This window comes from Amblyomma maculatum, chromosome 1 (assembly GCF_055883805.1).
Source record: "Amblyomma maculatum isolate TAMU_Amacu chromosome 1, ASM5588380v1, whole genome shotgun sequence".
Taxonomy (NCBI): domain Eukaryota; kingdom Metazoa; phylum Arthropoda; class Arachnida; order Ixodida; family Ixodidae; genus Amblyomma; species Amblyomma maculatum.
The window spans coordinates 393,432,175-393,459,399 of NC_139344.1; the positions used below are offsets into that span (position 1 = coordinate 393,432,175).

At 45.1% G+C, this 27,225-nt stretch overlaps 2 protein-coding genes and 1 non-coding gene across 3 annotated transcripts in view; 2 read left to right on the top strand and 1 right to left on the bottom strand.

Moving 5' to 3' along the window:
- LOC146208573 (U3 small nucleolar RNA-associated protein 6 homolog) overlaps positions 1-16,905 on the top strand; it is a 34,133-nt gene extending 17,228 nt beyond the window's left edge. Inside the window, exons 15-21 of the mRNA XM_084595050.1 lie at positions 969-1,046; positions 1,482-1,667; positions 2,674-2,751; positions 6,482-6,588; positions 12,856-12,922; positions 13,009-13,081; positions 16,230-16,905. Coding sequence (XP_084451176.1) covers positions 969-1,046; positions 1,482-1,667; positions 2,674-2,751; positions 6,482-6,588; positions 12,856-12,922; positions 13,009-13,081; positions 16,230-16,387 — 747 coding nt within the window. The 3' untranslated portion in view covers positions 16,388-16,905. The remainder of the gene's footprint in view (positions 1-968; positions 1,047-1,481; positions 1,668-2,673; positions 2,752-6,481; positions 6,589-12,855; positions 12,923-13,008; positions 13,082-16,229) is intronic.
- A 4,885-nt stretch (positions 16,906-21,790) lies between these two features.
- On the bottom strand, positions 21,791-21,951 carry LOC146208574 (U1 spliceosomal RNA). The gene has a single exon (XR_014704616.1). It is a non-coding gene; the product is annotated as a U1 spliceosomal RNA (small nuclear RNA).
- A 516-nt stretch (positions 21,952-22,467) lies between these two features.
- On the top strand, positions 22,468-23,764 carry LOC146208575 (uncharacterized). The gene has a single exon (XM_084595065.1). The coding sequence runs from the start codon at positions 22,474-22,476 to the stop codon at positions 23,677-23,679; it is 1,206 nt and encodes a 401-aa protein (XP_084451191.1). The 5' UTR covers positions 22,468-22,473; the 3' UTR covers positions 23,680-23,764.
- Positions 23,765-27,225: the final 3,461 nt, after the last annotated feature.

The window sequence follows — 27,225 nt, forward strand, 5'->3', positions numbered from 1 at the left end:
CCCATCATATCATTGCCATGCCACTTATGTTGGCTGGTAGTTTGAAGCATATCTTGTAACTAGTTCTTCATTAAGTACTGCTTCACAGCCAGCACAATGCTACTGTTGTGTGAGCCTGTCAGTATCAGTGCAAGGACTCGGCAGTTTGTTTATTTACAGCATTCGTTTGAACCAGGGATGCACTGTTTAACACTCTGCTTGAGGGTAATCGAGTTGACCAAGGCTGCAATGTGGTTAGACTTAACAGAAGGAGGCATTTTAATTGTTCAGGAAAAGGCTTGCGCTGCCAGGTAGTGATGATGGCTTACAGGTACTACTTTGCTTTGAGAACAGAGTTTTAGCTTATTCATTGCCTGCAGTATCATAAATGGCTTTAGGTCTAAACCACAAACTGCGTCTGTTGGCTATTGTATGCGGTGCCTCAAACTGAGATGTACCATGTCCCATGTGACTTGTGGGGTTCCAGTTTTGAATTGCGACTGCGTCCTGGCTTTGTGCAGTGACCATGTTCAGCAACAGCTTTTCTTCTCAGGGAAGGAAAGGCTTTGAGAATAGAGCATCGGTGACTCTGCGTCAAATAGTTGGCCACGCTTGCGCCTTGTGGCCTGCAACATTTTTCTTCAGTACATCCAAACCATTGTATGGGCAGCTGCCGCCATCTTTAGATGCTTCTTGTAACTAGATGCGCCTAGCAGATTTGTTGCAGTAAAGAAAACTTTTCTCCTTGACTTTAAGGTTACATTAGAAATGCATATACCTTCAGTATAGTGCCAATATTGCTGTGCTCTAGGAGAAAGTTAATGACTGCAAGTAGTCATTGTATTCCCCCGTTTAGAAATACTAGAGGGTGCGTTTTGGCTCCTAGCAGTCTAGTAGTGCTGAGATGCGATTGGTTTTTTAGCGTCTGTAGAACATAAAATGGCTAATGGTATGGAGCATTCACTAGTCCTATCACAAAATTGTTTCAGAGGCTGCGTCAAGTGCTCTCCCTGATGGAGAGGGCCTCTAGTGAAGAGCTGCTGACATTTGAGCACCACGAAGAATGGGTAAGTGCACACTCTTTGCAAAACCAGATCTCTAGATCTAACTTTGGCCGCAGTGGTAACATTTATCTGCTTGAGTAGTGTGGTCCCAATTGTGCTTGACTGCAAGCACTTGTTGGCGGTCCTGAACAACACGAAGTTGTATTCATTTTTTTTTACTCTTCTCATCGCTGCAAGGCTTGCTGATTATTATTATTGTTAATATTATTCTTTTTTTGCCATTGGAGATATTGAGGGCAGTGCGTAGTTTATAGTGTGCGAATTGCGAAGTGCAATTTTACTCTTGCATGTTCCTGTTTGTCGCACGCAGTAGAACCTTTGTGTAAAGTAGCTGGCTTCTGATGTGCACATTTTCCTACTCTCCTTATGATGCAGGAAGTTGCAGTTATAGGTGTTTTTAGCTCAGATTTGTTGATGTCTTGCCACAACTTTCTTCAGGTGAAGTTGCTGCAGAGTTGCAACATCAAGGAAGACACCTTGGCCTGTGCACGGGCGGCTGTGCAAAGGTGGCCGAAGTCGACTGAAGCTTGGCTTCTGCTGTTGGAGTTGCTCATTGTAACAGCACCCGGAACGGAAGATGTGTTGAAGACTTTCGAGGAGGCTCTCGGTGCCATCCCCAAACAGGTGATTGTTGGTCAACTTGTGTGGTGTTAGAAGTAGCTGTGTGCAATGACATAATCGCTAATGCAAAGCTGGCAGGAGGTGGCTTCAAAAACCTCATTACAGTTGCTGGCCGATTCTTCAGACTCATTGCGACTCGGGAAATGGTATGAATAATTGAACAGTCAGCCAGAGCAATGCTTCCTTCGTGTGTGCACTGCTTCACAGTGCAATGCAGCTACAGGTCATACGACGAACAAATGCACGCGCCACACAAAGCAGTAACATTTACTTTCCATCGGTAATGACGCTCGCGAAGACTGCGAGATGGAACTCATAGTATGAATGCGAGAGTTACGAGAGAACCCGCGTGTGCAACCCCTCAACCCCTCCCCCACACCTTGCGGGTGGCTGCATCGGAGACATGGCGCACTTTGCTCATGTTTCATTCTCAGTCTGATTGTACGCTCTTAGTAGGATACCTCGTTGACATCAAAGAGCGTACAGCTATTGCCCTTGCTTCAGATAGCAACGATGAACAAATAGCCAAACTAGTCTGTCCGAATGACACTGTTTGAAACCAAGATGGCTGCGAAGAACCGGTTGGCTGGGACTGCAATACCCACATGAGTTTATATGATGCCAAAAAAAGAAAATGAGCTGTCCGTTGAAAAATTTTTCTGCAGTATTGCTGACGCCTATTTTAGTCGGAAAAATGAAACTATTGGACACCACAGCATCCAAAATGTCTGTGGTGGAAAGATGCACATACCCAAGGGGTGTGCGAAAGTCCGAGTATCATGCAAGTATGATTTATCGGAGTTTAGAAAATTGGTCGGCCACTGCATTTTTGAGCGACTTACAAATGAGGTATAGGATGAGTTTGTTTTGATGGATGGGAGTGAGGCGCCCAAGAAGAAAGGAAAAATGAAATGGCAAACATTTTTGTGCGTGACACTGAGCAGGTCTTTCCTTTTGAGGGATTGCTTGCTTAGAAATTTATTCTCTCATATTCACATGCTTTGCGCAGGAGTCCTTGCCCCTCTGGAAGCGGGCTTTGGAATGGATGTCTTCTGCATGCCCCGAGGACACGATACCGTTCCTTGAGGTAGTCACTTCCACTTTGTTCTGCACTATTTGTGCCTGATTACCTTGATACCTACAGAACACGAAATCTGCTGTGCGAATGTTTCCTCAAACTGATGTACAGGAGCCGCTCGAAAACAGGTTCTGGGTGCTGCAGGTAAATGTGTCCAGAGGCACAGGTTGTTCGCCATTGTTGCCTTCAGCTTTACTCTTCCACGGGGTGTGATAGTAAGCAGGAATAAATTGCTAACATGCTTGAAGAAACAGTCTTCATATTTATCAAGGCAAGGTTGAGGTTGGTAGAGGGGAGCATGGAAAGATCAATTCTTGCTAAATCTAACCATAGCAGCTAAACAGCCTAAAATTTCTGTGGTCCTAGTACTGTTTGGGTAGATAAGGGAGCAGTTAGAATTTTGCTCATGATTTATTGCATTCACCTAGATATTTGCACCTATTTTTATCATCTTCAGGCAAAGCATCAAGATTAGCTAAATATAATCTTGCTGTAATAATGTTTTTCTTATATATCTTCCAACTTGTCCACACTAAAGGATGCGAAAGCGAATCCTGGCCGTGGCGGCCGCTTTTTGATGGAGCCGAAAAGTAAAGTGCCCCTGTGCTGTATGATGTCAGTGCACATTAAAAAACCCCAGGCTCAGTCAGCTTCTCTCTAGATCTAGGGCACAAAGCTTAGGGGACATTACTAATGTGTGAACGGAATTCTCTCTGCCTCCATGTTTTTGTGCCGAGTATGTGTCTAAAGGTCACTAAGAGTATGCATGCTTACCATTCATTGCAAAACCTATGTAAGGCAGAATCCTATACGTTCTATGTTGCTACAGGGAAACTTTACTTGAATGAACTTCTAGAGACCTGTTCCTAAAATGGAAGTTCGTTGAACTGAAATAAATGCGTGGAAGTTTGTTCCCATTAGCTCCAAGGAACATTTGGTGTTCAAATCATATCTCAACCCAATTTCAATTTATCCCTGCACTCATTTCCGAGCAAAGAATGCAGTAAACGTTTGCAGAACTTTCGAACTTAAGACTACAGTGGTCTTGAACTCACTGTGGGGAAAATCCGGTGAACCTTGTCCAGCACAATGGTCTGCTAGGGAGCAAAGGCCTTCACTTTCTCCAAGCAGATCATTGTTTCAGAGATCTTGGTTAACTGGCGTTCATACATACATCTTTCTTGGAGAGAAAAAGCCTAGTAAGACTGAAGCTCTGGCTATGGCTGGCTGTGACTGTGGAGGCAGTCAAGCTTGCAAAGCCAGCTATGGATTTGGGTGGCCGCAAACTTGTTTAGATAGCCAATTCAGTTTAAAGCTAAATGATGGTCGTTTTTCATTATGCGGCATAAAGCATGGTTATCAACATAAAAATATGCAACAAAAAGTGCAGGTTGAGCTTGTTGAAGGGCTCTGTATGACTTGGGAGGCACTGGATGACTCCACGGAAAATTTTCATAGAAGTTAAATGAGCAATAACGGATTTTCGTTAAAATGAAGAGTATTTGCATAGTATTCGGTGAAATTTTGGTAAGGGGATTTAATAAAGTTTGTACAACTGAATACTGAATACTTTGTTTAAATGAGATTTGTTAAAGTGGTGTTCTACTGAATAAAGAAAATGCATGTCTGTCTACAGAAAAATAATGGCTGTGTAGTGCTGCTGGAGCTCATGGTCACTTTTTACGTACACACAAATACTTTCTCTGTGCATTGCCATGACACACTAAAAATGATGTGAAAGGAGTATAGACACCTAATTTCTAGGTTTGTGTGTTATCCTTGTAATGCTGCGTAAACGTTACTGCGCAGGATGACTACGTGGTATGTGGCTATAAGCGCTGAATAATTATAATCCAATTCTTGTCTCACCTGTTTTGGTTTTGGCTTCAACAGCCGAGTGATAGTTTTGATGTCGAAGTCGAGTGTTGGTCACATGAGCGACGAAAAAGGCAACACAATCGTTCCTTTGTCACTTGAATTTACTACAACGCTAAAGCTAGCCTTCCTCATGAGCAGGAATCACATTGAGGGAAGAGTAAGCTATAATATCACTTTTTACGCCCCTCTGGGGTGACGCAGTGGTTACGGCACTCGACTACTGTGCCCAAGGCAGCAGGATCGAATCCCAGCCTCGGCGGCTTGGTGTCCTTGTGCAGTGCGATGTCAGTGCACATTAAGGAGCCCCAGGTGGTCGAAATTTTCGGAGTCCTCCACTACGGCGTCTCTCATAGCCTGAGTCGCTTTGGGACGTTAAACCCCACAAACCAAGCCAAACCATCACTGTTTTTACATGCCATATCTAGCCTAAGCTTGACTGTGATGTCACAGCCATCTCTCGGCTGCTGAATCCAACAGAACTGGTTTGAAAAGAAAATTCAGTTATAAATTATTTAGCAGTCGTAAACAAAAACTATGTGGGGATCCACGTAGAGGGATATCATACCCATAATTAGCAAAAAGCAAAATGCCATCCAAATTTAGTGTCTATATCCCTTTAAGTTATTGAATTTTTTTTATCTTGTAATTTTTAATTTGCTTCTGAGTGCGCTGAGCGTAAAGGGACTTGTTTATTACTTGTGAGAATTTTTATTTATTTTTTTCGTTTTACTGCCTTCATTTTCTGAGTAGGGTGGGTGATGCTCTGTGGTGTAAGAGATATAAACTAGCAGTTAGTACAAAAAAAGAAGAAAATTAGTTTGTTGGGCTTTTCAAAAGTAGTTTCACTAAGTTATTCCACTTCGTCTGTGTACTTGACAGAAATGAAAACTGTTTTAGCAAATAAAGGGCTGGGCGGTCTGTATGATTGTGCTATGCGTGTCTCAGAAAAATGGAGACAAATACTGTAGCAAGTGAGAACTTGGTGAAAGCTTGTTAATGGTCTAAACCTAAAGTTTTCATTAAGGGGTGTGCGAATATTGAAATGTTCGAATACAAATGTGGGAAACAAGTTCCTTCGAATATTGAATCAATATCAATTAACTAATTAGCAAAAAAAGAAAGGAAACTTAAAAAATAGCAAACATTGTTTGTCCTGTTTATTTCAGAATTCAAATGTATTTGCAAAGGAAATTAATCTACAATGGTACAGAAATGTATACTGAAAAATCCACTACAAATTTTTATAGTATTCTGTGAACTGGTTTTTCTGTACAAAAAGAACCCGCATGAAACTGGGTGGAGCCGTTATATGACTGCTGAATGCAGCAAAATCTCATTAAGTCTGCCTTCAAGGTACTGGAAAAAATTTTCACCAAATGGGCCTGAAACTCTGCCTAAAAGCTTTTGCATCACAGTAATTTTGTGTGATGAGTACATGCAGAACGATTGTCTTCATTTGAGAGGAAACCGAAGTGAGGAAGGCCTTCTCTTTTTTTTTTTTTTTTTGCCAGCTTTTCTGAAGTGCTTTTCTTTGGGCACGCTATCGAGAAAGCCTTCCTCAGAAAAGGGAAGGTCCCATTGCGGTTTGAGGGTGCTTCAGTGTACAGCCAACGCTGTCAAGCATTATGGTGAAGCATGCAGTGCAGGGAATTTGAAAATTTGCAGCGCATTTGGTAATTGTTGAATATTTGAAAATTGCAAATACCAGTTTTTTGGTTAAATAACAAGCATATTCGAATCATATTCGAAATTTCTCGCACACCCCTGGTTTTCATACGCTGGATCTAGTATGTTTATTTTTTTGGTCGTGTGCTTTCACTATGATTGTATTCAAAGAGTTGTGCACGTCTTGTGATTGCAGAAGGCCCTGTTCTACCCACCTGCTGTGTGCATATATGTCAAGGAGAAGCTCCTGGAATGCTACTATCTTTACCAAGGCTACAAAGCAGCTCGAAAGTTCTATAAAAGGTTTGAAAGTTTTCTTTGACGCATGTAATGAGAGTGTTACGCACAGTCATCACCTTTTGGGGATTTCTAACTGGCATTTACAGTCATACCCAAATGTAGTGAACAAATGAATTTAGAACAAATTCTGCTTTACATCAAACACCTGAAGGTGGTTTATCATTACTATATACATGTGAAGTATGCTTTCTACAATGAACTACACATTGTACTGTTGTAACATCGAGCGCTGTCATCGATCAGCACTGATGTGGGCCGGATTGCTGGTCGTGCTGTCTCCCGGTATCTGCATAAAACCTTGCCTGGTGCTAGCACCAATACGGTGGAACCAGCCAAAAGTGGCATCTGGAGACGGAAATGGGAAGGGCGGCTTGCAAAAGCTGTGTGACTTGTCTGGCACAATAGTAGCTGTGCTTCTGCTTTTTTTTAGTTTTCTGAACGATTTCCTCGCATTTCTAGAGTCAGGTACGACTTGAATCTGCAGCGAAGCTCCAAACATTGAGGACCATCGCACACAGTTCTTCCATGATAAAAAAAAAGTATACTGTTAAAGCTTTTCTTCTTCTCTAAAAAATGAAACTAATTACGAGATGAAATTGCAAGAGCTCAAGAATTTTTGTCTCTTGTTTCTTTGATGTAGCCAAAGGTTGAAAGACTGACTTTGTTTAATGTTGGGATTAATCAGCAGATTAAGAGAGAGCTGTGAAACAGTGTCCCTAGGATTCATTCTGACCAAATTCTGTATTATTATTATTATTTTTTTAAAGTTTTATGGTAATACAGTAGAACCTCCTTGATATGTTCCCGGTTCATACGATTTCCAGTTTCATACGCTCAAAGTCGTGGGCAGTAAAACATCTTCCATAGAGTTACACTGTTTTCCTTCTGGATAATATGATTTCCCGGTGACTACATTGAAATTTTGAGAAATTGTGGTCGTATAGTATTTTTTGCTATCAACCGGACATGTGTTAACGAGCACTCTCGACATAAAAAACTGCCAATGCTCACTCGCCACAGTTGCTTTCCTGCAGTGCCTAGGTGTAAAGGGGCGAAGCATCAAAGAAAGCAATGAGTCAACATACGAGGTGCCCATTCCCACGAAAACATGACTGACTTCATGAGGAGCAACACGGTGGTTTCTTTGTGGTGCCTTAGGGGCATAGGAGGGAACCATTTGATAACTACAACTATTCAAGTGGACCGGGTCTGAGGAACGCAACATGAGCAAAAGTGCGGCGACTGTAAGCCCTTGCGATGGCTTCTCCACATGTCACGGGTGCGAGGGGGCGAAGCGTCCGAAAACAACCAAGGGGGCGATTATAGCTCGTCATTACCTTTTCGAACCGGATTTGTTACTAAATCTGTTCCGTGCTTATGACAACGCAAATATGGGCTGAATTCTGAGAGAGCTAAAAAGGGAGAGCTGTGCATATTTGATGTCTGAAATGGTAATTAGACTTTTATGCAGTGAAAGTCTCAATTCTAAATGCCTTTGTGCCCCATTCAGCAGTTAAGTTTTTTTTAAATCAGGCAGCTCACATAGTACGTTTTCCCGGAAAGTATGCTTTTTTTCTCCATTTTTTTAATACTTATTAACAAAGTTTTACTGTATAGCTATGCTGTGGCTCGCCCGATTCTGTCCATCCCTGCGTTGCCGCTGATTCTATACAAGTTTCCAGCACTTTGCCGGCAAGCGTGTCATATGATCAAGTCATTCCAAAAGAGTGGAGGTTATTCATCACACCGAGTGCAGCCAGAATAGATTGGATGTTGCAGCACATGTAAAGATTGCGAGGAGCATGTGCTCAGTAATATATGAAAAACGATTCAGCTATTAAAGAAGGGGCTAGGGGACAATCTAGCACTGAGTGCCATTGCTACTACAAAACAACCCGTCATTTTAACCCGACTGTCCATAACCTCGTTTATAACAATCCTTATATAGTAAAATGTGTATAGGTAGACTCAGGGGCATAAGATTACTCGATATATATTGAAAAAATTTGCTGCATCATGCTGTTGTATTCAACTGTGACTGTATAACAAGGGGTTTGATATATGGATCTATACATAATGTCAAGTGCAAAGGTGGTATACAGTGCCCAGCTGGTGGCAGAGCTTTCACAGTGCCATCTCCCCGCTGCACCTGGGGTCGAAACAGCCGATAGACGACACACTTCAGGCATATCATTTGGCTCCTGTCTGGAGCTTTTGTTTGGTGGATTGTGGAATGGTGCAGTAGGAGTGCCGAATCTGTGGCGCTAGCAATATTGCTGTGGGGGGATCAAGTTTCAGTTGAGACCTGTCAACCACACTGTCTTCAGTGATTGACAGTGAAGATGACTGCAGTGTGTAAACAAAGTTAAGGTCTTTAAAGGTTGCAACTATACATACCAAGAATTGTTGTGGCAGAGTTATCATGACATCGTGTCGGATGCTTTAACTTCTTGAAAAACTTTTTTGAGGATCATTTAATTATGAGATGGGTTAGGCTGTGGAAAAAGAAGTCTAAAAATGCAAATTTTCTTAAAGCTTTTTTTTTTCTTCTTTCCTGCAGTGGAAAGCTGCCTGAGGTGCTTGATGCCACAATTGTTTCTTTAGAAACTTTAGAAAATTGTTTTGGCTTTTTTGGTCAGTGCGTGTGCCTGTTTTTATGCAGTATCTCCGATTCTCAAAACTATAATCAGTCAGTGCTTTGGTGATTGCTCATCAGCAGGAGTGATGTACTGCAAAAATAATCTAAATCTTGGTCATCAGACAAGTTCTCTTGTCAAAGTTTAGGATAGCACTCTGAGGCTTTCTCTCAGCACTTGTTCATTTTGCCTTCTGTCAGACAGTAAGTAATTAGACATTTTCAGTGTAGAGTACATCTAGCATCTGTTATTAGTTTCCACACCCAAAGCTGTTGCAGTGTAGTGACCTACATCTCTAGCATTTTAGCGGTCCATACATGCCACTTCATCCATTAAATGCAAAACACGTGGCACCATCTGCTGACGAAGGCTGAGAACGCATCTTTGGGGGAGGTGAAGGGATTGGTGGTTTTCAGGGTGTCTAGCAACTGGGAAAACTGGGAATTGTCAGGGAAATTTTATGCACCGGGAAAAATCATTGAAATGTCAGGGAAACCATCAAAAATTTTGCTAGGTGAGGAAAACTAGCACAGTATATTCTGCAGTGAATTTTTTTTTTAAACTGGCACACAGCAAATGTAATTCATGCAGACTTTTTTTTTTTTTTTTGCGCTGTCTCACTAGCGCGCGGTCGCCGACATATTCCTTGATGCCAGCACATGGCTGAGCTCAATAAAATTTGTGGAAGCGCTGCGTGAGAGTACGCGACAACCGCGAAAAGCAGGAATAACTGCGCTGGCAGTGGCCAGCACAAAAGTGATCGGCAAGCTGTGCTGCCAAGTGCGCGCAGCCTTGTTGGATTGGATTAGCGTGGCTTTTTGCGGGTTGGTCGTCTTGCCTGCCTGAGACTGGCTTTAGTGCGCTTATAATTTTCAGTAAACATTTAATGTTCTTAATGGCCATTACACTAATAACAGGTTTTTCATTATTGTAGATTGTAGAATGTGATTAATAAACAGGTTCTTGTTGTGAATTATTCGTATATGCACATTGTTATCAGCGGCTACATTCTTGAGCTTCTTCAGTCGTCAGGGAATTTGAATTGAAATAATCCGGGAAAACCTGGAAGTCAGATTTTGAAAATAGTGGTCTGCTCGGCACTGTGGTTTTCTTTCAAGGGCACACTGAAGAGAGTGTAAACTGTAATATTAAGCATGATGAACTCTCCTGAAAGAAAGAAAACCACCGTGAACCTGAACAGAATTAACAATGTTTTATGAAGATGTGGTGGGATGCACCAACATGGGCAGGGTTTCACACTTCAAGATGGTACTTCATTCAGTTTTATGTGATTTACAGTGGCAGACTAGAAGTCTAAATCTTCATTTCTCAGGTATCAAAGTGCTCAATCATGAAGATGCGCAAAATCTTTTCATCTCCATGGTAATCTCATGACACGTTTCAGTCCCTTAAAGTATCCTAGATGACTGAGATTATCGTCTTGAGGATGTGTAAATAATAAAATCTTTGAATACACAATGAAACGTTTCAGTCCCTTAAAGTATCCTAGATGACTGAGATTATCATCTTGAGTAGGGATGTGTGAATATTAAAATCTTTGAATACAGTGCAATTTACTTGTCATGATGCCAGATATAACTGTATATCGCTTATAGTACAATCAAATTCTTGGGATTTATCAGTTTTTCATTGACCCTATGTAAAAATAAATCGTATATGACAGTCTATCATTGGTGGTACTATATCAGATACAAGGATAGCGTTATCTCCGCCCGGTCGAAGTTTACCACGGAAGTTTGCCTGACTGTTTTATAAAATATGAAATACTAAGAAGAGAATGACATGAAAACTCAACATAAGCGGCGAAAACGGGCCGGTGTGGAGAAATCCCAGATATCCACGAGGGCCATGGCGTGCGGTTAGGAAATGAGCGCTATCATCATCGCAATCACTGCCTGTTGCCGCACAAAGGGTGCGGCCGCATTGCCATCGCTGATTGCGCATCCATGGAAGATGGCGCCGACCATAGTGATGGCACAGTAACTCTCAATATGAAACAGCAGATTCAGCAAGATTTCTGGCAGGGTTTCAAGGGTGGAAGTCTCACGAAAAAATACGGGCATTCGCACTCTACTATTTTAATGATCGTCAAGGCTGGGGATGTCTTGCAGTTCATCCAGTCGCTGATTGGTTTTGTGCGCGGAAAAAGGACTAGCGCCAGCGTGCGCGCTATGGAAGCAATGCTCACGGCGATTGTCAAGCTTCAGCTGCCGCTCAAGCGAGCGTAAATTTCCGACTTCCTTGAACATGTTTAAGTTACTTTATGGCTATTGATCTATCCTGTAGTAAGGTGCTTCGTGCTGTTTACGATGATGAGCGTTGAACATTCAACCAGATTTACTCATTGCTGGTAAGTAGGCAAGCCTACTTGCATGGGTAAATATGTGGGTTTTGTTTGTTTGTTTTTCCATTTTTTTGCTGGTTTGGATATAACGATAATCTGTTATAACAACAGAATTTTCCGGTTTTTTCAGTATCATTGGACTGCACTGCATGAATCGAATACGAATGTAGGAAAAAATTGCCTTCAAATATCGAAAGATCTCATCATTGAAAAATGAAAATTAAAAATAGCAGCCACTGTTAGTCGTGTTTATTTCAGAACTTGTATAGTATTTGCAAATAAAATTAAACTTGCATTGCTCATGAGTGTATACCATGTCGAAAAAATCTGATATAAATTTTACAGAGGAATCTGTATGCCAGTTTCTTCTACAAAAATGACCTGCATGAAAATGGGTGGATCTGTCATATAGCAGCTGAATACAGTAAACTCTCTTTATTTCAGTCTGCAAGGGACTGGAAAAAAATATCCAATAAACTGGAAGTTCGAATGGGCCTGAGAAACTGCCAAAAACATTTAGTATTACAGTAACCTTAATCTGATGAAAACCTGATGTCTGCATTTGAGAATAAACCTCGCTCTGTGCACTGTCGGGAAGGTGCTCTTCACAAAATGGAAGGTCCCTTTTCAGTCTTCACAAAACGGCCCCGTCAAAGTTTTGAGGATGCTTCATTGTGCAACCCTTGCGTTGGAGCATTGCGGTGAAGCGCACAGTGTGGGGAAGCTGCAGTGCATACGGAAATTTGTGGTGTATTAAAAAATTTTAAAATATTCAGAATTTGCGAATATCAATTTCTCAGTACGAATCGAATAACAAACATATTCGATTTGTATTCGAAAATTTGAATATTTGCACCCCCCCCTAGTCGTGAGCCTTCACTATCAAATAGCGTACAAATGAGTGCGTAGCTTTGATACTTCAGTATTAGTGCCCTTTTGCCTCAGTTGGCACTACAAACAATCGTTTAAGATTCTCATAATGAAGACGGGGCTGTATCGCTGTCTGGTAGAGCAACTTTCAGTCAAATGGGCTCTAATTTTATGGCACCACTTGGCATGGAATTAGTCAGGCTCTAACTTTATGGCACCACTTGGCATGGAATTAGTCACTGCTTAAGCATTTGAGTTTTGCCTCACCTAGTGCATGTGCAGCTGGACTATCTTGTGTCGAGAGTCTGAAGCTCCAGATGCTCATATTTCTTACAACCTAATTCATGCTGCTGTATTAGCAATACTGCTCCACCTTGATACTCTTTTCTCACTGCCCAGGATGCTGCACCTCAAGCCACTGTCACTCGCCTTTTTCCAGCACATGATTGACATCGAGAATGCCAATGTGAGTTTGTGACTTCTCTCAACATAAAGTCTTTGCATTCATGCTTTATGTTGTGCTGACGCATGTGTGTAACTCTGTTCATTCAGGCTTCACCAAATGCAGAAAGGCTGAGGACTTATTTCGAGCATGCGACAGCTGAGTTTGGCGAAACAAATGCTGGTAAGTTTGAGCACTACACATATTAGATGCAGTACTTTGCTACAAGCGTTTTTCTATTTTCAGGGAAGATGGCTTAGTCTTTTTTTATTTCACAAGTTCTTAGTCAGAGGGGCTATCATGGCTAATATGCAGTAGCTGGCACACACATGTAATTTACATTTTCATCGGCTTGGTGAAGTTCGCTTGAAGCACATCCCCCATCGACCTTTGTTGAATGAATGGAAGTACCACGGCATAATTGTGGCCTACCGTAAAGCTGGAACAGTCTGTGGACCTTTTTTTTTATTGTAAAATTGATGTCATACATAACTGACAATGCCTATCATCATCATTTCTGTCTCATGATACTGGTGGTAAATGACAGACAGAAAGAGATTTAGGAAAGACAAATATATTTATAACCAGCCACTACATAACTGACACAAAGGTGTAGACCCTTTTCTCAAGCAGCCTGTGTGCTGTTGCTTGATAGCACGATGAAGTTGGCATGCATGGCTAATAGGGAACCCAAGCTCAAGTTTCTCCGCGCGATGGCAGCGCCGCATTCCTGGCATGGTGGCGAAATGTGAAACGATGGGACGTCGCCGGAGCAGACGCTCCGCTAGCTTCCTAGGCACGTGCGGCGATCGAGTTGCGCCTGGCGGTTATTTGGCGATACAAAAACGCTTCCGCTGATGCGAAACGGAGGTACTATAAGTAGCATTGTGTCATGGGTAGCCACAATAGTAGGCGAAGCGCCAGAAGACGAGGCTCACGTGTGGAACTTTGCAGATTTCATTGGAAACGTTTCCACAAGACCTGTTTTCCAACCGCATGACAGCATTCTGAGAAGTCTCGCGTTCTTTGTGGAAACGAAAAGGGTGAATTTTCCCCTTCTCCATAAACTCTGAAATGTTCGACAGTTGACAAAGACGTCTTAGAGAGGCATCAAAAGAGTACAATGGTTTAACACCATGCATACGAAGTGAAGGGGGTGGAGGATTATCCTGCTCTTCGCTCCGCGCGTCTTGCTTTGCCGATTTTCTGTGCTCTTTCCCTGCTTTGCGAGTGCTCTGAAAGCAACCAAATCAACAGATATCCAGCGTGCGACGTCCGCGATCGACAATGATGTGTGAATGTGGACCAAGAAAATATCTAGGAACGAGCCTTTTTTTTTTTTTTTTGTGTGGGCATGCTTGGCTGAGCCGCTTTTACAGATTTCCGCAAATTGGCCAATAAATGAACCAACATTATTATTATTCATAACAAAAATATGTTGGAAGTGCAATACAAAAGCGATCCTAGTTATGGCTCGATTGACACTACTCGCACGGAGCACCCTATTCGCTTCACAGGTTTCATAAATGCAAACAAAATATAAATGAAGCACAACCATTTAGTAAGAACCGAAATAAAGCACGATTGTAGTACAAGCTTGGATTTCACCTTCCTTTCGAGCCAGCGAGCCGGTTATGTCGCGTGCAGCGCGCAGAGCACGCATGTGCTTTTGAGACTGCTAGCGTTCGTGCCTTTGACGAAACATCTCCTTCTCTACTGCGAGATTTGCTTTAGTAACGTCGTAATAATAAAAACAAATCCGTATATAGATCTCATGCTACAGGCCAAAACGATGATCAACAATTATAAGCGAGCAGCTTTATTTCAGAGTACTGATAATACTTCCGCAGTTTTTAAACATATTATAACGTAGCGTGTGCAACAGCAGCCGCTAGGCAGTTGCTCATCGAGAGTCTCGTGCGCGGACTCGAAGAAGTGGCCCCGCGGCGTTCGATGAGAAGCTGAAGTCGGCTGCTGTCACTCGGTGCTCTGGACCTGCTCTTCTGTGCCTGCTAGGTCAACCCCCTATTAAAACCAACCTTCTGGTTACGGGCCTAAACGGCTACTTGACAATATACGACAATATAGTTATATAGCTGACTTACCTCGAGATAAACTTCCTACGTTTTCGCTAACGTGGGAAACGCATTCACAATCATATTTACTCATCGCCGTCTGTCGTCTGCTCTACAGTGCAGACGTGAATAAAAATTTTCTCGCTTATAATTACGTTTCCTCCATGGAAATACGCGGCAGGTTGTCCAATCATCAAGACGGAATGCAGGCGGCATGTCGCGATGCGCCTGCGGGGGCGCGTCAGGGCGCGTGCTCGTTCTAGAGAAAGCGCGCGGCGCACGACGCGAATGCAGGGAGCCGAGCCGGCGGCGTCCCAGTGTGTGTTTTTCTGCCACAGATGGCGTTGCCCATCAGGAGCCGCAGCGCCGCCCAACGATGCTTTGGGAGCCTATACTATTTAAAAAGCTAGCTTGGGAGGGAAGGTGGAGTGAGAGTGTCTATAAAGTTGACTAATAATAACAGGCTAGCAGACATTTGTTGAACTTTCTCTATTTCAGTATCTCTTCGTAATAAGCATATCGCCTTTGATGTTAGTTGTCTCCCATGTATATAAGTTAAAGCTGTTTGGTGTACTTTTCATCCTAGCTTGGGAAAAACGCTAGGGAAAAGGTTATGCTTTTGAAAGGCAACTGCAAGAAACAAATGTGTGTTGTAATAATAATTTTACTTGTAGAAAAGGTCCAGGTGCTGTTGAAAAATCCGTACCAAAGGCCTGGGCCGGCTTGCACGATAGTCCGAGCAAAGTCCAGACTTAAACGGTCCAGACTTATACGAGCCGAACGCATCGGTTCGGCTGTTGTTCACTACATGACTTCCCTGAACGCCCTCAGCAACCATTTGCAGCATTTTTCCTCGTAACACAATCTTCAGCCGCAAAAAGCAATGGCACGGATTTTACACAGCGCAAGATTGACAGAATGTTTACACCTTACCATGGGAACAAGGCCAGCGCATCCCTGTATTTTTCTAATTTCTCGACTTAGGTACCTGGCATCCTTGTGTCTTAACTAAGACAGCACTAGAGTCGTAATCGTACAAGCGACTTATTCAGGTCAGGACTGAAGCCCAGCCTTGACTTAAGTCATAAGCGGCCATGCTAGCGACCTATCCTTTAGACGGTCTTAAGACAGTCTTAAGACCGTTTCGTGCAAGCGGGCCCTGGTGTTTCCAGTTTAGTAACAAGAAATCCATGCTTACAGACACTTCAGTTTTAGTTATGCCTCACTGATATACTTCTCTGTCTGTGGCCTTGCAGATCTGTGGATGAAGTATGTTCTGTTTGAATTGAAACACCCTCAAGGAAAGCCTGAGCAAACCGGTGTTCTCTATCATCGGGCTGTGAAGACTCTACAAGATGACCTCACAGACCAGTTTATTTCTTCTTATTCCCTGGTCGACCCCAGTAAAGAATAACTGGGTTATCACCAGCTTTTTATTTTGTGTAAACTTGTCCTGTGTACAGCATGCTCATTTTGCATGTCACATGTTAACATTTTATTGCAGTATTTCATTTAGGTAGTGGGTAAACTTCAGCCAAAGCTGTGAGGTGCCTGTTATTAACAGACTATGATAGCTTTTATCTGGATTTGAGAATTCCATTGCCATGTGCCGGATATGGCATTGTCTGATTTTGCCAGGTATCGAGATCTTTTTGCTCAAGGCCCCCAAATTTGCTATGGCGTGTCAGACATTTTTTTATTTGAAGTAGTGGCCTAATGGTTTGAGCAACCGTCTCATATGCAGAAGGTCCAGGGTTTGACCATCAGCATTGTCAGGTACCCATTAGTTATTAATGGCAACAAGCTTCCCCTGGCTTAGTGTTTAACTCTTTTTGGAGTGAAATGTTTCAGAAAAGTATGCATACCACACACATCAGTCACAGTGCTCTTTGTCCAAACTTCTTTGGCCCATTAAAAATTGAATCATCTTCCCTTGTTGCCCTGTAGCTGACACCTTTCCATAGAATTATGCCTGCTATCTGGCCTCTCCTGCTGCAGCCTGACTTTCCTGTGCCACATTTGTTGCTGGTGGTCATCTTTGAGATTGCTTGATTGATGTGATTCATACTCTGGCGGGTGACAGTGGCCAGGGTGAATGCTTAAGTGTGAATGCAGGGGAATGCTGCCTTTCGCAATTGTTTTCGTGCTTCTCATGGGCTGCGTGGTTGCTGGTGCGCTCTAACAGCCGCCAAAATTTAAGCTATCGCTGGCTATAGCCATCGCTTCGTTTGCATTGGTCATAAATGCTGATCCAGAGCTCAACAACGGCATTCTCGTTGTGAACGTTAGCCTGCACTTAAGCGGCACTGACCGTAAAATGCTTTTTAGAGGGGAAGCAGCTTCATTTGCAGGATATTGAGAGTGTCCAAGCGCCGACGAGGCGGCAGTGTCGGCAGCAAGAGAAACTAAGTGGGCGGGTCGCTGACATCACCGAGCTATCAGAATGACTGAAAAAGAGACTGCTATGTACGGGCGTTTTTAAATACATGTAGTTGCAAGGAATGAACTGTGCATTGTGGTTGAACAGAAAAGCGACTGAGGTTTAACCCTGTGAAACCTAGTTTGTCGAAGCGAAACTGTCGTCTGGCTTGGTTTTGCTTGGAATAAGGTTAAATTTAGACATGGGCAGATGTGGTTTTGCAGTGATTAAATTGCCTCGACTATGGAGTAAAGGACACTCAACTATAAGAGGGAACACGTAATGCTGTATCTGCTGCCAAAGGCCAAGGGTGTTACACGATAGCTTATAGCCACACTATGACATCTGGCTCATTGCCCCACTGCTGTGGTGCAGTGATTGAGATGCCAGACTACTGTGCCAGAGTACCCGGGTTCGAAACCGACCAGTGGTGGCTGTGTTCCGATAGGAGCAAAACGGAGTGGCGTTTGTGTGCTGTGCGATGTCATTGCACGTTAAAGAACACCAGGTGGTTGAAATTTCCGGAGCCTTGCACTACAGCGTCTCCATAGCCTGAGCCGCTTTATGACGTTAAATCTTACAAACCAAAAACCAATCTGGCTCATTGAAGGTCAAGTGGCTGGACAGCTTGGCCTTGGCTTATACATAGTGTAGTGAAGCTTTCGCTTCAAAAAACCTTTGCCTGTTCTGTGCAACTTCTGATGTTTCCTTCACTGTGTTTTATAATATGAACCAACTGAGCGGCCCTTAATTTAATACTTCCTTGGGTGTTTACACATTATGGGGCTTACTCGAAAATTGTCGCCGCTGCTGCTTTGCAGGGCGCATGGAATGCCAGTGTACGTGTTGTGCCACAAATTGATGCGCCTGAGCATCTGTGCATAGCAGAAATTACATGTGTACTTAGACGACGGAAAAGTGAACATTAAGAAAGTGGGATGTTTTAAGATATACCTGCGAAATCCTGTGCTCATTAAAAATGTGGGGCATCGATGACAACACCTAAGAGTCACGATAATGATTCAGCATAGTGGCGAATCATTTTGCACCAATAGTAGCTTTAACGCTTGAGAAAAAATAATTAAGAGGACGCTCAAGCTTCACTTTAGAGTAAATTGGGCTTTCTGTTTTTGCAAATTTTATTTATTTCAAGTCTGTTTTAGAGGAAAGGAAGACGAAGTAGCTGGCTTCTCAGTGGACACCTACACTTACAATAAGTGCATATGATTAGAGGTACATACATTGCCGGTTTGAATCCCTGTCACACACTATCCTCCAACTGGACTAGCGGATGGGTGCTAAATGGGAAGTGAAATTGTATGACACCACCTTGAACACTGCACAAAGAACTATCATCACAATTTTGATATGAAGTCATGTGAATGTAAAGTGTAACAGAGTCTGATTCCTTGGGTCTGCTGGACTTTTTTTGTTTTGCTTCCTCCTGATCTTTGCGTTAAAAACGACGCCGACGCTGGCATCTACGTGACAGCGCGTACAGTTAGCTCGATCGAAAAGGGGTCGCAGTAGTGCACAAAGTGAGAGAAATGTATCGAAAAACGAACATGTAATTTCATGTCAAAATTTTTATGCAACCTTTCTTTGTATAGACCATTTTACCAAAAGCAAGCAGAAGAGAAGGAAAATACCCTCTAACCAGATTCATTGCGACGGCCCGTTGTTGGCAGTACAGAGCAGGCTGTGCATTCGCATGCTTCATGCATAGGAGAACGGCTTTACACATCGATATATTGTAGTTTGGGACAGTTAAATACCTTTATTCGCGGTCCTGTTAGTGGTAATGTCAATGGAGCAGGAATGTGTGATTGTGTACTGCACAAAAAATCAAATTGCAAGATGATTGCCAAGGTATGTGGGAAGCATATGCAGCGGCAGTCCGAGTGCGGCGGTGATATGTTCCTGGTTCACCGCTTTGCAGTCCATCCTGATTTAATTCGCCTATGAACGTTTTATGTAAGCCAGACAGACTTAGTACCAACGACAGGCTTATGAATACGACGCACATTTTACTTCCTTCGCCGTAGTGAACACGCACGGCGCGCCGGCTGTACCTCCCGCAAGCTCTTTGTACCAACTTACAGGGGATATCTACCGCTAGCGCCAGAACAGCATGCTAAAATCTGTTACAGAATAAGCCCACTGCAAACAAACAAAAAAAATCTTGTGGATCGCTGACCTGTACCGTGTTATTGATAATTGCAATACAAACAAGTTTCTCAACACAGCCAGCTGCCGCTAGTGCGGCGCACGGCTCATCGTCTGCACATTGGCTCCGCTGCTAAGGCATCAGCGAGATTTACATCTTTCTTTTATTCAATCAATGGGATGGACAGTAAGGCAGTTCTACGAGAGACCATTTACTCTAGCGCTGACCAATTACAAAGCGCCGTTGGATGTGCATTCGATGGCAAACAATTTGGGCCTAGCGACAATAGGGACTAGCGCTCGGTGAGAGTGCCATTGTCCGCCGCGCCACCGGGCGGTGCCGCTTTCTTAAGCGCTGCTGTAAGTGCTGCGAATTTGTCGCCTTCGTTCATGGTGCAGCTGAGTGCGCACATTTTTCGACGTTCTGGTGCTGTTGTTCAACCGTGCTTTAACTTGAAAGTATGTTGTTGAAACAGGACAGCTCGATCGTGCGCTTTGAGCACTCTGGTGCCGGCGCACCACAGACACGCATGCATTCGCCAAGCACGGTACATGATAGCAGCGGCTAGCGCCGTAAACGCGGTGAACGCTGCACCTGCTTTCAACGTGAAATGAAAGCTGCGCAATATCGAATATAAATATGTACTGTTAAGAGAAAATCGTGTTAAATCAATGTGGCGATGAACGGAAAGCATCTTTCATAGTATCTATTCTGCGTTCGGTAGCTTCCCGTATGGTTCATTCACGTGTGTTTGTGTGTACAGTTACCAGTAAAATTATGAAGTATAATTCAGTTCAGTTCAGTTCAGGCGTTCAGTCGTGTCCGACTCTTCGTGACCCTATGGACCATGTCACGCCACGCTTTCCGGTCTCTCACTATCTTCTTAACATCACATAGCTTCATCTGCAATGCCTCGAGAATGCCATCTAACCATCGCGTTCGCTGCCTACCCCTTCTCCGGCGACCCTCAACCTTTCCCAACATCAAATCTTTCTCCAGCGACTCCTCTCTTCTCATCAGATGACCAAGGTAGCTGAGCTTTAACTTTAGAATTTGACCCTCCAATGAGCAGTCAGGGTTTATGGTCGACAATATCGACTGATTTGATCTTCTGGCAGTCCAAGGAACTCTTAAGAGTCTTCGCCAGCACCACAATTCAAACGCGTCAATTCTTCGGCGGTCAGCCTTTTTCACAGTCCAACTCTCGCATCCATACATCACAACTGGAAAGACCATAGCACGGGTTATACGGATCTTGGTTGGCAGACTAATGTCTCTGCTCTTTACTAGGCGGTCAAGGCTAACCATTGCTCTCTTTCCCAGAAGCAGGCGTCTCCTAATTTCATGGCTGCAATCTCCTTCCGAGGTAATCTTGGCGCCCAAGAACAGAAAATCTGTCACAGCTTCCACTTCTTGTCCATTGATGCTCCAGGACTTGATAGGGCAAGACGCCATGATCTTCGTCTTTTTAATGTTCAGTTTAAGCCCAAACTTCTCACTCTCTTCTTGTACGCGCATCAGAAGTCTCTTGAGTTCCACTTCACTTTCTGCCATTAAAGTGGTATCATCCGCATATCTAAGGTTGTTGATACGTTTTCCAGCAATCTTCACTCCAGCTGAAGACTCGTCCAGACCGGCCTTCCTCATGATGCACTCTGCATATAGGTTAAATAGGCAGGGCGATAGTATGCAGCCTTGCCTCACCCCTTTCTCAATCGGAAACCAATCAGTAAGACCATGCCCAGTTCTGACTGTGGCCTCTTGCCCTTCATACAGGTTCCTGAGGAGACAGATGAGGTGAATTGGAACTCCCATCTCTCGGAGAGCTTGCCACAATCTGCTGTGATCTACGCAGTCAAACGCTTTCGCATAATCAATAAAGCAGAAGTAAATGGGTTTCTGGAACTCTCTTGCTTTTTCCATGATCCAGCGAAGGTTGGCAATTTGGTCTCTAGTTCCTCTGCCCTTGCGAAACCCAGCTTGCACGTCCGGAAGCTCTCGATCCACATACTGCTGCAGCCTACCTTGCAGGATTTTTAACATCACCTTGCTAGCATGCGAAATAAGCGCGATCGTGCGGTAGTTGGAACAATCTTTGGCACTGCCTTTCTTTGGAATGGGGATGTAAACTGACCTCCTCCAATCCTGTGGCCACTGCAGGGTTGTCCAAATCTTTTGACATAATGTATGCAGTGTGTTAACAGCGTCGTGGTTGAGGTTTTGAAGCAACTCAGCTGGAATACCATCAATTCCGCTACTACCAAAAATTACGTGTCCCAGCTACACCAGTTTGATGTAGTGGCGAGCTTCAGCAAAGCCGGAGTGCAATGGCCAGCCTCAGCCCGAACAGACGGTATTCATGATCACCGATCTGCCAACACCAGGTAAGTATTTGCTCGCTAAAGTTTGCTGCCTACAAGGACTCTTCAGGAGTGTCTTCACTGCATGCTTGCCGGACAACACCTGGTGGGGGCTGCTGACTAGGAGGGTTTGCAGCGCGTGTGTGCAAGACTACCTGCGGTCCTCCTCCGTAGCTGCCCTGCAGGAACTGCCACATGGCCTCCGAGAGGGAGCCATAATCACTACCAGGACGCAAGCTCTGCTGGAGGGAACCCGAACCTCTAGGAGCTGCGCAGATGCACCAGTTGTCTATGGGACCAGGTGCCTCTGCGTCCTTGCGTCGCACAAAGGCTTCCCACTGCTTGAACCAAGCCATGCTGACTGCATAGACGACTCCTGGGCTGTCCTGGCTTTGCTGAAACTCTCGGTTCAGCGCGATGAAAGTGTCCAGCTCAGTTTTGCGCCTCCGTTCTAGGGCCTCGCGCTCACTGGTGCACGTGGGACAGGTGGTGTAGAGGTGGGTGCAGGCTGGACCTCCTCCGAACGAGTCGTGCAGATATTCCCAGCTGTTAAGATGGCCCAGAAACGCACTGACCGCGAGAAGAAAGCTTTGGAGGACGAAATCTTGTATCTTTCACTGAGGCCTGCAGCCACGTCTGGAATGAAACGATCATGGCCTCCATCCTACTCAAGCACCCATTATTTTCACGGTCAGAAGAGGAAAATGGCTGGGAAATCTAGTGCCGACCTAAATGCCACTCAGTCTCACTACATCAAGATAGGAAATATTACGTACAAAGCTTCAAGGAACAAGTTGTCAAGGGCATTCAGGAGGTCCCTTTCTCAGAGCCCAGTGTTTTGCAAAGCTTCTCCACATCATGAGCGGCTAATAACGGTGCGGGGTTCGGTCTACACCATGGATAAAACTGGCAAGGTCCTTCGCCGCATCTCACAGCCACGACGTAATTCGCTTACAAATGGGCTGACTCGCATAGATGTTGGTGGAAAGACCTACATTGAGCACAAGCCAGGAGTTCTTTCGCAAACGCCATCTGCAGAGACAAGAACATACCTTAGCCGTACTGTTAATCGCAGCATTCAGAGGGCGCGAACAGTCAACACTAGTCGGAAGCCAGAATGGAAATCGTATTGTATTTTCTTTAATCGGTTTGGCCGCTGCAACAAGGGAGACAGCTGTGCCTACATTCATGATCCTGAAAAGGTGGCTGTGTGCACTAGGTTTCTGCGTGGAACTTGCAAAGTGTCTGATTGCCCATTTTCACACAAGGTTGCACCAGAAAAGATGCCTGTATGCTCCTTCTTCCTGAAAGGGCGATGTACTAATAGCCCCTGCCCATATCGGCATGTCAAGGTCAGCTCAAAAGCAGAAGTGTGCCAAGACTTTGCTGTTCGTGGATATTGTGCTGGTGGAATTAAGTGCAAGAAGCAACATATCCTTATTTGCCCTGAACATGCTGCCAACAAGAAGTGCCCGAGAGGAAATAAGTGCTATCTGTCCCATCATGCTCGAGCCACAAAACGCAAGCGCGAGGAAGATCCACCTCACAGCAGTGCTGCTGTGCCCTTGAAGGCTCCAAGGAAACAGAGCTGGTGTGGTGCTGGGCCTAGCAAGCTTACGGAAAGTGAGAAAGAAACCCAGGAGACAACAAAAGCACCACTTTTCATACCGTTGACGACAAGCAGTCCCCTCCCAGCCACTCCTGTTGCCCGTCCCTGTCCAGGTGAAACTGGGATCCGGATCCGGCCCAGCTTTCTTTGATAAAATCCGAGGAATCTAGTGGCTCCATTTGGGTAAGGAATTTGCGGTAATGAAAAATATTATAGGCACAGCACTGTGCCATGTGCAGTCAAAAAAACAAAAAACCACTCGTGGCCGAGTGGTTTGGGCGCCCGTCTCGACTGCGGGAGGTGGCCAGTTCGAAACCCACCGCCGGACACCCACCGGTAAAATGGGTACAAGCGTCCCTGGCCCGGCGCCCGGCTCTCTCAGGGGTGTGCGTTTGGAAGAGGCTCTGCTAACCCTGCTGCAGGACTGCTGCAGCTGAGGCTCTAAGGGAGCACTTCAGGTGAGGGGTCAAAGGAAGTACCTTTGAAAGACAAACAGAACCACCTTTGCAGGCTGCGAGGTTCGAAACTGGGTTTGGGCCCACTGCGGAGGAGGGGCGCGCAGCGGGGTTTACGGAGCTTCTCCCGAACGCACACCCCTGGAAAAGCCGAGCGCCAGGCCGGGGGACGCTTGTACCCATTTTTACCGGTGGGTGTCCGGCGGTGGGTTTCGAACTGACCACCTCCCGCAGCCGAGACGGGCGCTCTAACCACTAGGCCACGGCTCGACCTCGTGGCCGAGTATAATTAGTATAATTATAATTAGTATAAGTATAATTAGTAATACATGTATCGTGGAAATACAACAGATACATCATCACAAAACTAACGAGTTCGGCCTGCGGAAGCGGAGCGCACTCCGCAGTCGCCCTGGCAGCTACTGCAGTTTTCAGCAGATGCAGCCATGCCAAACAGATGGTAGCTTCCACGACCGTTGCGAAACAGCCCCTTCACACTGCAGCTACCGCAGCATCAACAGCGTACGCACAGCCCAAGATGGCGTGAAAAGGAGCCAGAGCGGACTTTCCTACTTTGGCTCATACGGGGCGCCACCATCAAATTAAGATGGCTGCGCCCAGGCATCGAAACTAAGGGTGGTGACATTTCTCTTTGCATTTAATTAGCATCGCACTCCTAATCAAGTTGGAGCTAGGCTAGTTTGGGATTCGAACCGACGACATATATGCCGTTAATTGTAAGTACAGATATCCACCTCAGAGACAGGACTGTCGGCAGCTGCGTTTCAATGGAGAGAGAGAGAGAGTAAACTTTAATTGTTTATTGGAATTGCGTAGGCGATTTCCTTAGTCCAGGATACCATTGACAATTGGGCTGCCTCCCGGGCCCTGGTGAGCAGGCTGTGCTGCTCAGAGAGGCCCGCGTGGGCCAGCTTTGCCTCCCGCTCTGCTTGGCTGAGTGCTCGAGCTTTATATTTCTCTAATTGCTCTTTGCAGTTCCATATCATGTGCAGGACGTCCGAGGTTTCACCGCATGCAGTGCATGTTGTATTTTTGAATTTTTTCGGGCCAGATTTTTTTGCTAGGTTTGGGAATGACCTAGCCTGTATGTTCCTCCAGGCTACTGCCTCCTGTCTGCTGAGGTCTTTGTGTGGTTCTGTGTATCGTTTTTTTTTCTTCCTAATTTGAAGTATTGTATTAGTTCCCCGTATGTGAGAGGGGTTGAAGGCTCTGGGGAAGCCGGCGCTGGGGCCCGGTAAGTATGCCCGTCATGTGCTGTGCGATGTCAGTGCACATTAAGGAACCCCAGTTGGTCAAAGGTACTTCGTAGCCCTCCACTATGGTACCTCTTTCTCCACTTTCACTACCACCTTCCTCCTTTTCCTTACGGCGCGGTTCAGGTGTCCACGAAAATGGCAGATACTATGCCTTTGCTCTCATGTAAACCAATTATTACAGAATATGATACTCTCGAACCGTACGAGTCAAACGCAGTGTCTGCAGCGTCGCGCCCGTCTTCATAGTATGTTTCAATGAGGGACTATGTGGTGGCGCTAGCGTTCCCGATACATGTGATGCGCGCGCGAAACATTTGCAGGCGCTCTTTTGCACGCTTAGCCCTTTTTTGATTTTCTGTTGGTTTGAAACATCTTCAAGACCATTAAAATGCGCGGAAGTTGCCTGCAAGCGGCTGCTCCACTGGCGCGGGGAACGTGCGGGGGTGATCTCGGAGGTCATGCTGCTAGCGAATAACTTCCCGACGTGGCCGCTAGGCGGAGCCACAATTACGCCCTATTGGAAAAGGGAGTGGGAGAGGATATGGCGGGAGGTAAAACCTCCAACGCTGCAGGCACGGATAACCATAGCCTCCTGGAGGTAATGACTGGCCATGCGCAATTGCGCATACTACGGAAAACCCAGCAACCGGCCGCCATCTTTGCTGGACTGCCAAAACGTGTTTGCGTGTATGCGCATGTGTGCGTCCGCGGTGCTACCGCAGCGTGCAAATCAAATTGGAAAAATCAGCAGCGGTATTGTGCATACAAAAGTACCATATATGCATGCACTTACTCGGGCAATCCGCTGCAATTGTGGATGCTGTGCTTGCCTATGCCATCGCAAGATGTGGAGAGCACCGTTGGCGTGAGGCTGAAATTCACCTTAGATATGATTGTACGCGGAACCAGTGACGAAAACTTCTGCGGAACGTAAAAGCGCGAGCGCTACGCGTATCCGTGGCTGCCTCGCTTGGCAGTCCAGTCGCTGCTTCCGAGGTCGCGCGCAGGGGCGATCTCGGAGGCCATGGTCTAGTGCCGCCGCTTTCCTGTGGGCTCTATAGATGGCGTAACAAGTGTGACAGATATAAAACCCCTTGATACTTTGAAAGTTACGCCAACGATTGAACTTTGCCGCCGCCGCGCTACCTCCTCGCCCCTTGCGCGCCCCTTCGCTGAGGGCCGGCTCTCCGCCCGATTTCCTGAGCGACGATTGGTCTCCCTGCCGTTGCCCTTGGAAACCAACGCGCGTCCGTCGTTTTCCTTGTGTTTTCTTTTTCCTTCGCGCCATTTTTCTCCTAGTCTCGGCGAGCGAATATTGCGCGCTGTGCTTTTATTGCAGCGTGCAAGCTCTATGCCGTGCTGTTGCGCGTACAACTGCAGCAAGCGGCCTGAATATGGTTATGCGGTATTCATGATATCTCAAGGCAAGCGCGACGGCTTGCGCACGAGTCAATGGATTCACAAGATTAGTCGAAAGACGTTTATTCCTAGAAAGAACAGAGTTGTTTGCGACGTCGGGTGCCTTTCTCACTCCCCGTAATAACGCGTCACCTGACGCTGCGTTTTTTATTCCTGCTTGCTCCTCAATATTTTTGCGGCGGCAGCATGTTCATTGTATAAAAGTAAGGTTGTCCTCTGCAGCATGCTGAATATTCTGCGAGGCTCCAAGGCTCCATCATTTAACACGCTTCGACTTCTGTACAGTCAGAAACAGGGCGCTATAATCTGCTTTTTGCTGTCAGAAATAACTGGAAAATTACAGTCTCTCGATTGCATTTGTCGCGATTATGCTAGGATCCCTGGCCTCCTTCACTAAAAATCAAAATTCGGGCTTGTAGAGGAGCTAGCCTTTCCAGCTTGTACTTGTAGTGTGCGTCGGTTATTCGGGAGCAATGAATGCTGGCTCTGAAAAACTCTGGCAAGTAAACCCGAGGTATTGCGGGTAATCTGCACTAGTTAGGTCGT

Bases quoted from the DNA above. Each gene is read 5' to 3' on its own strand.
- LOC146208575 (XM_084595065.1), top strand. From the start codon at position 22,474: ATGGCCCAGAAACGCACTGACCGCGAGAAGAAAGCTTTGGAGGACGAA.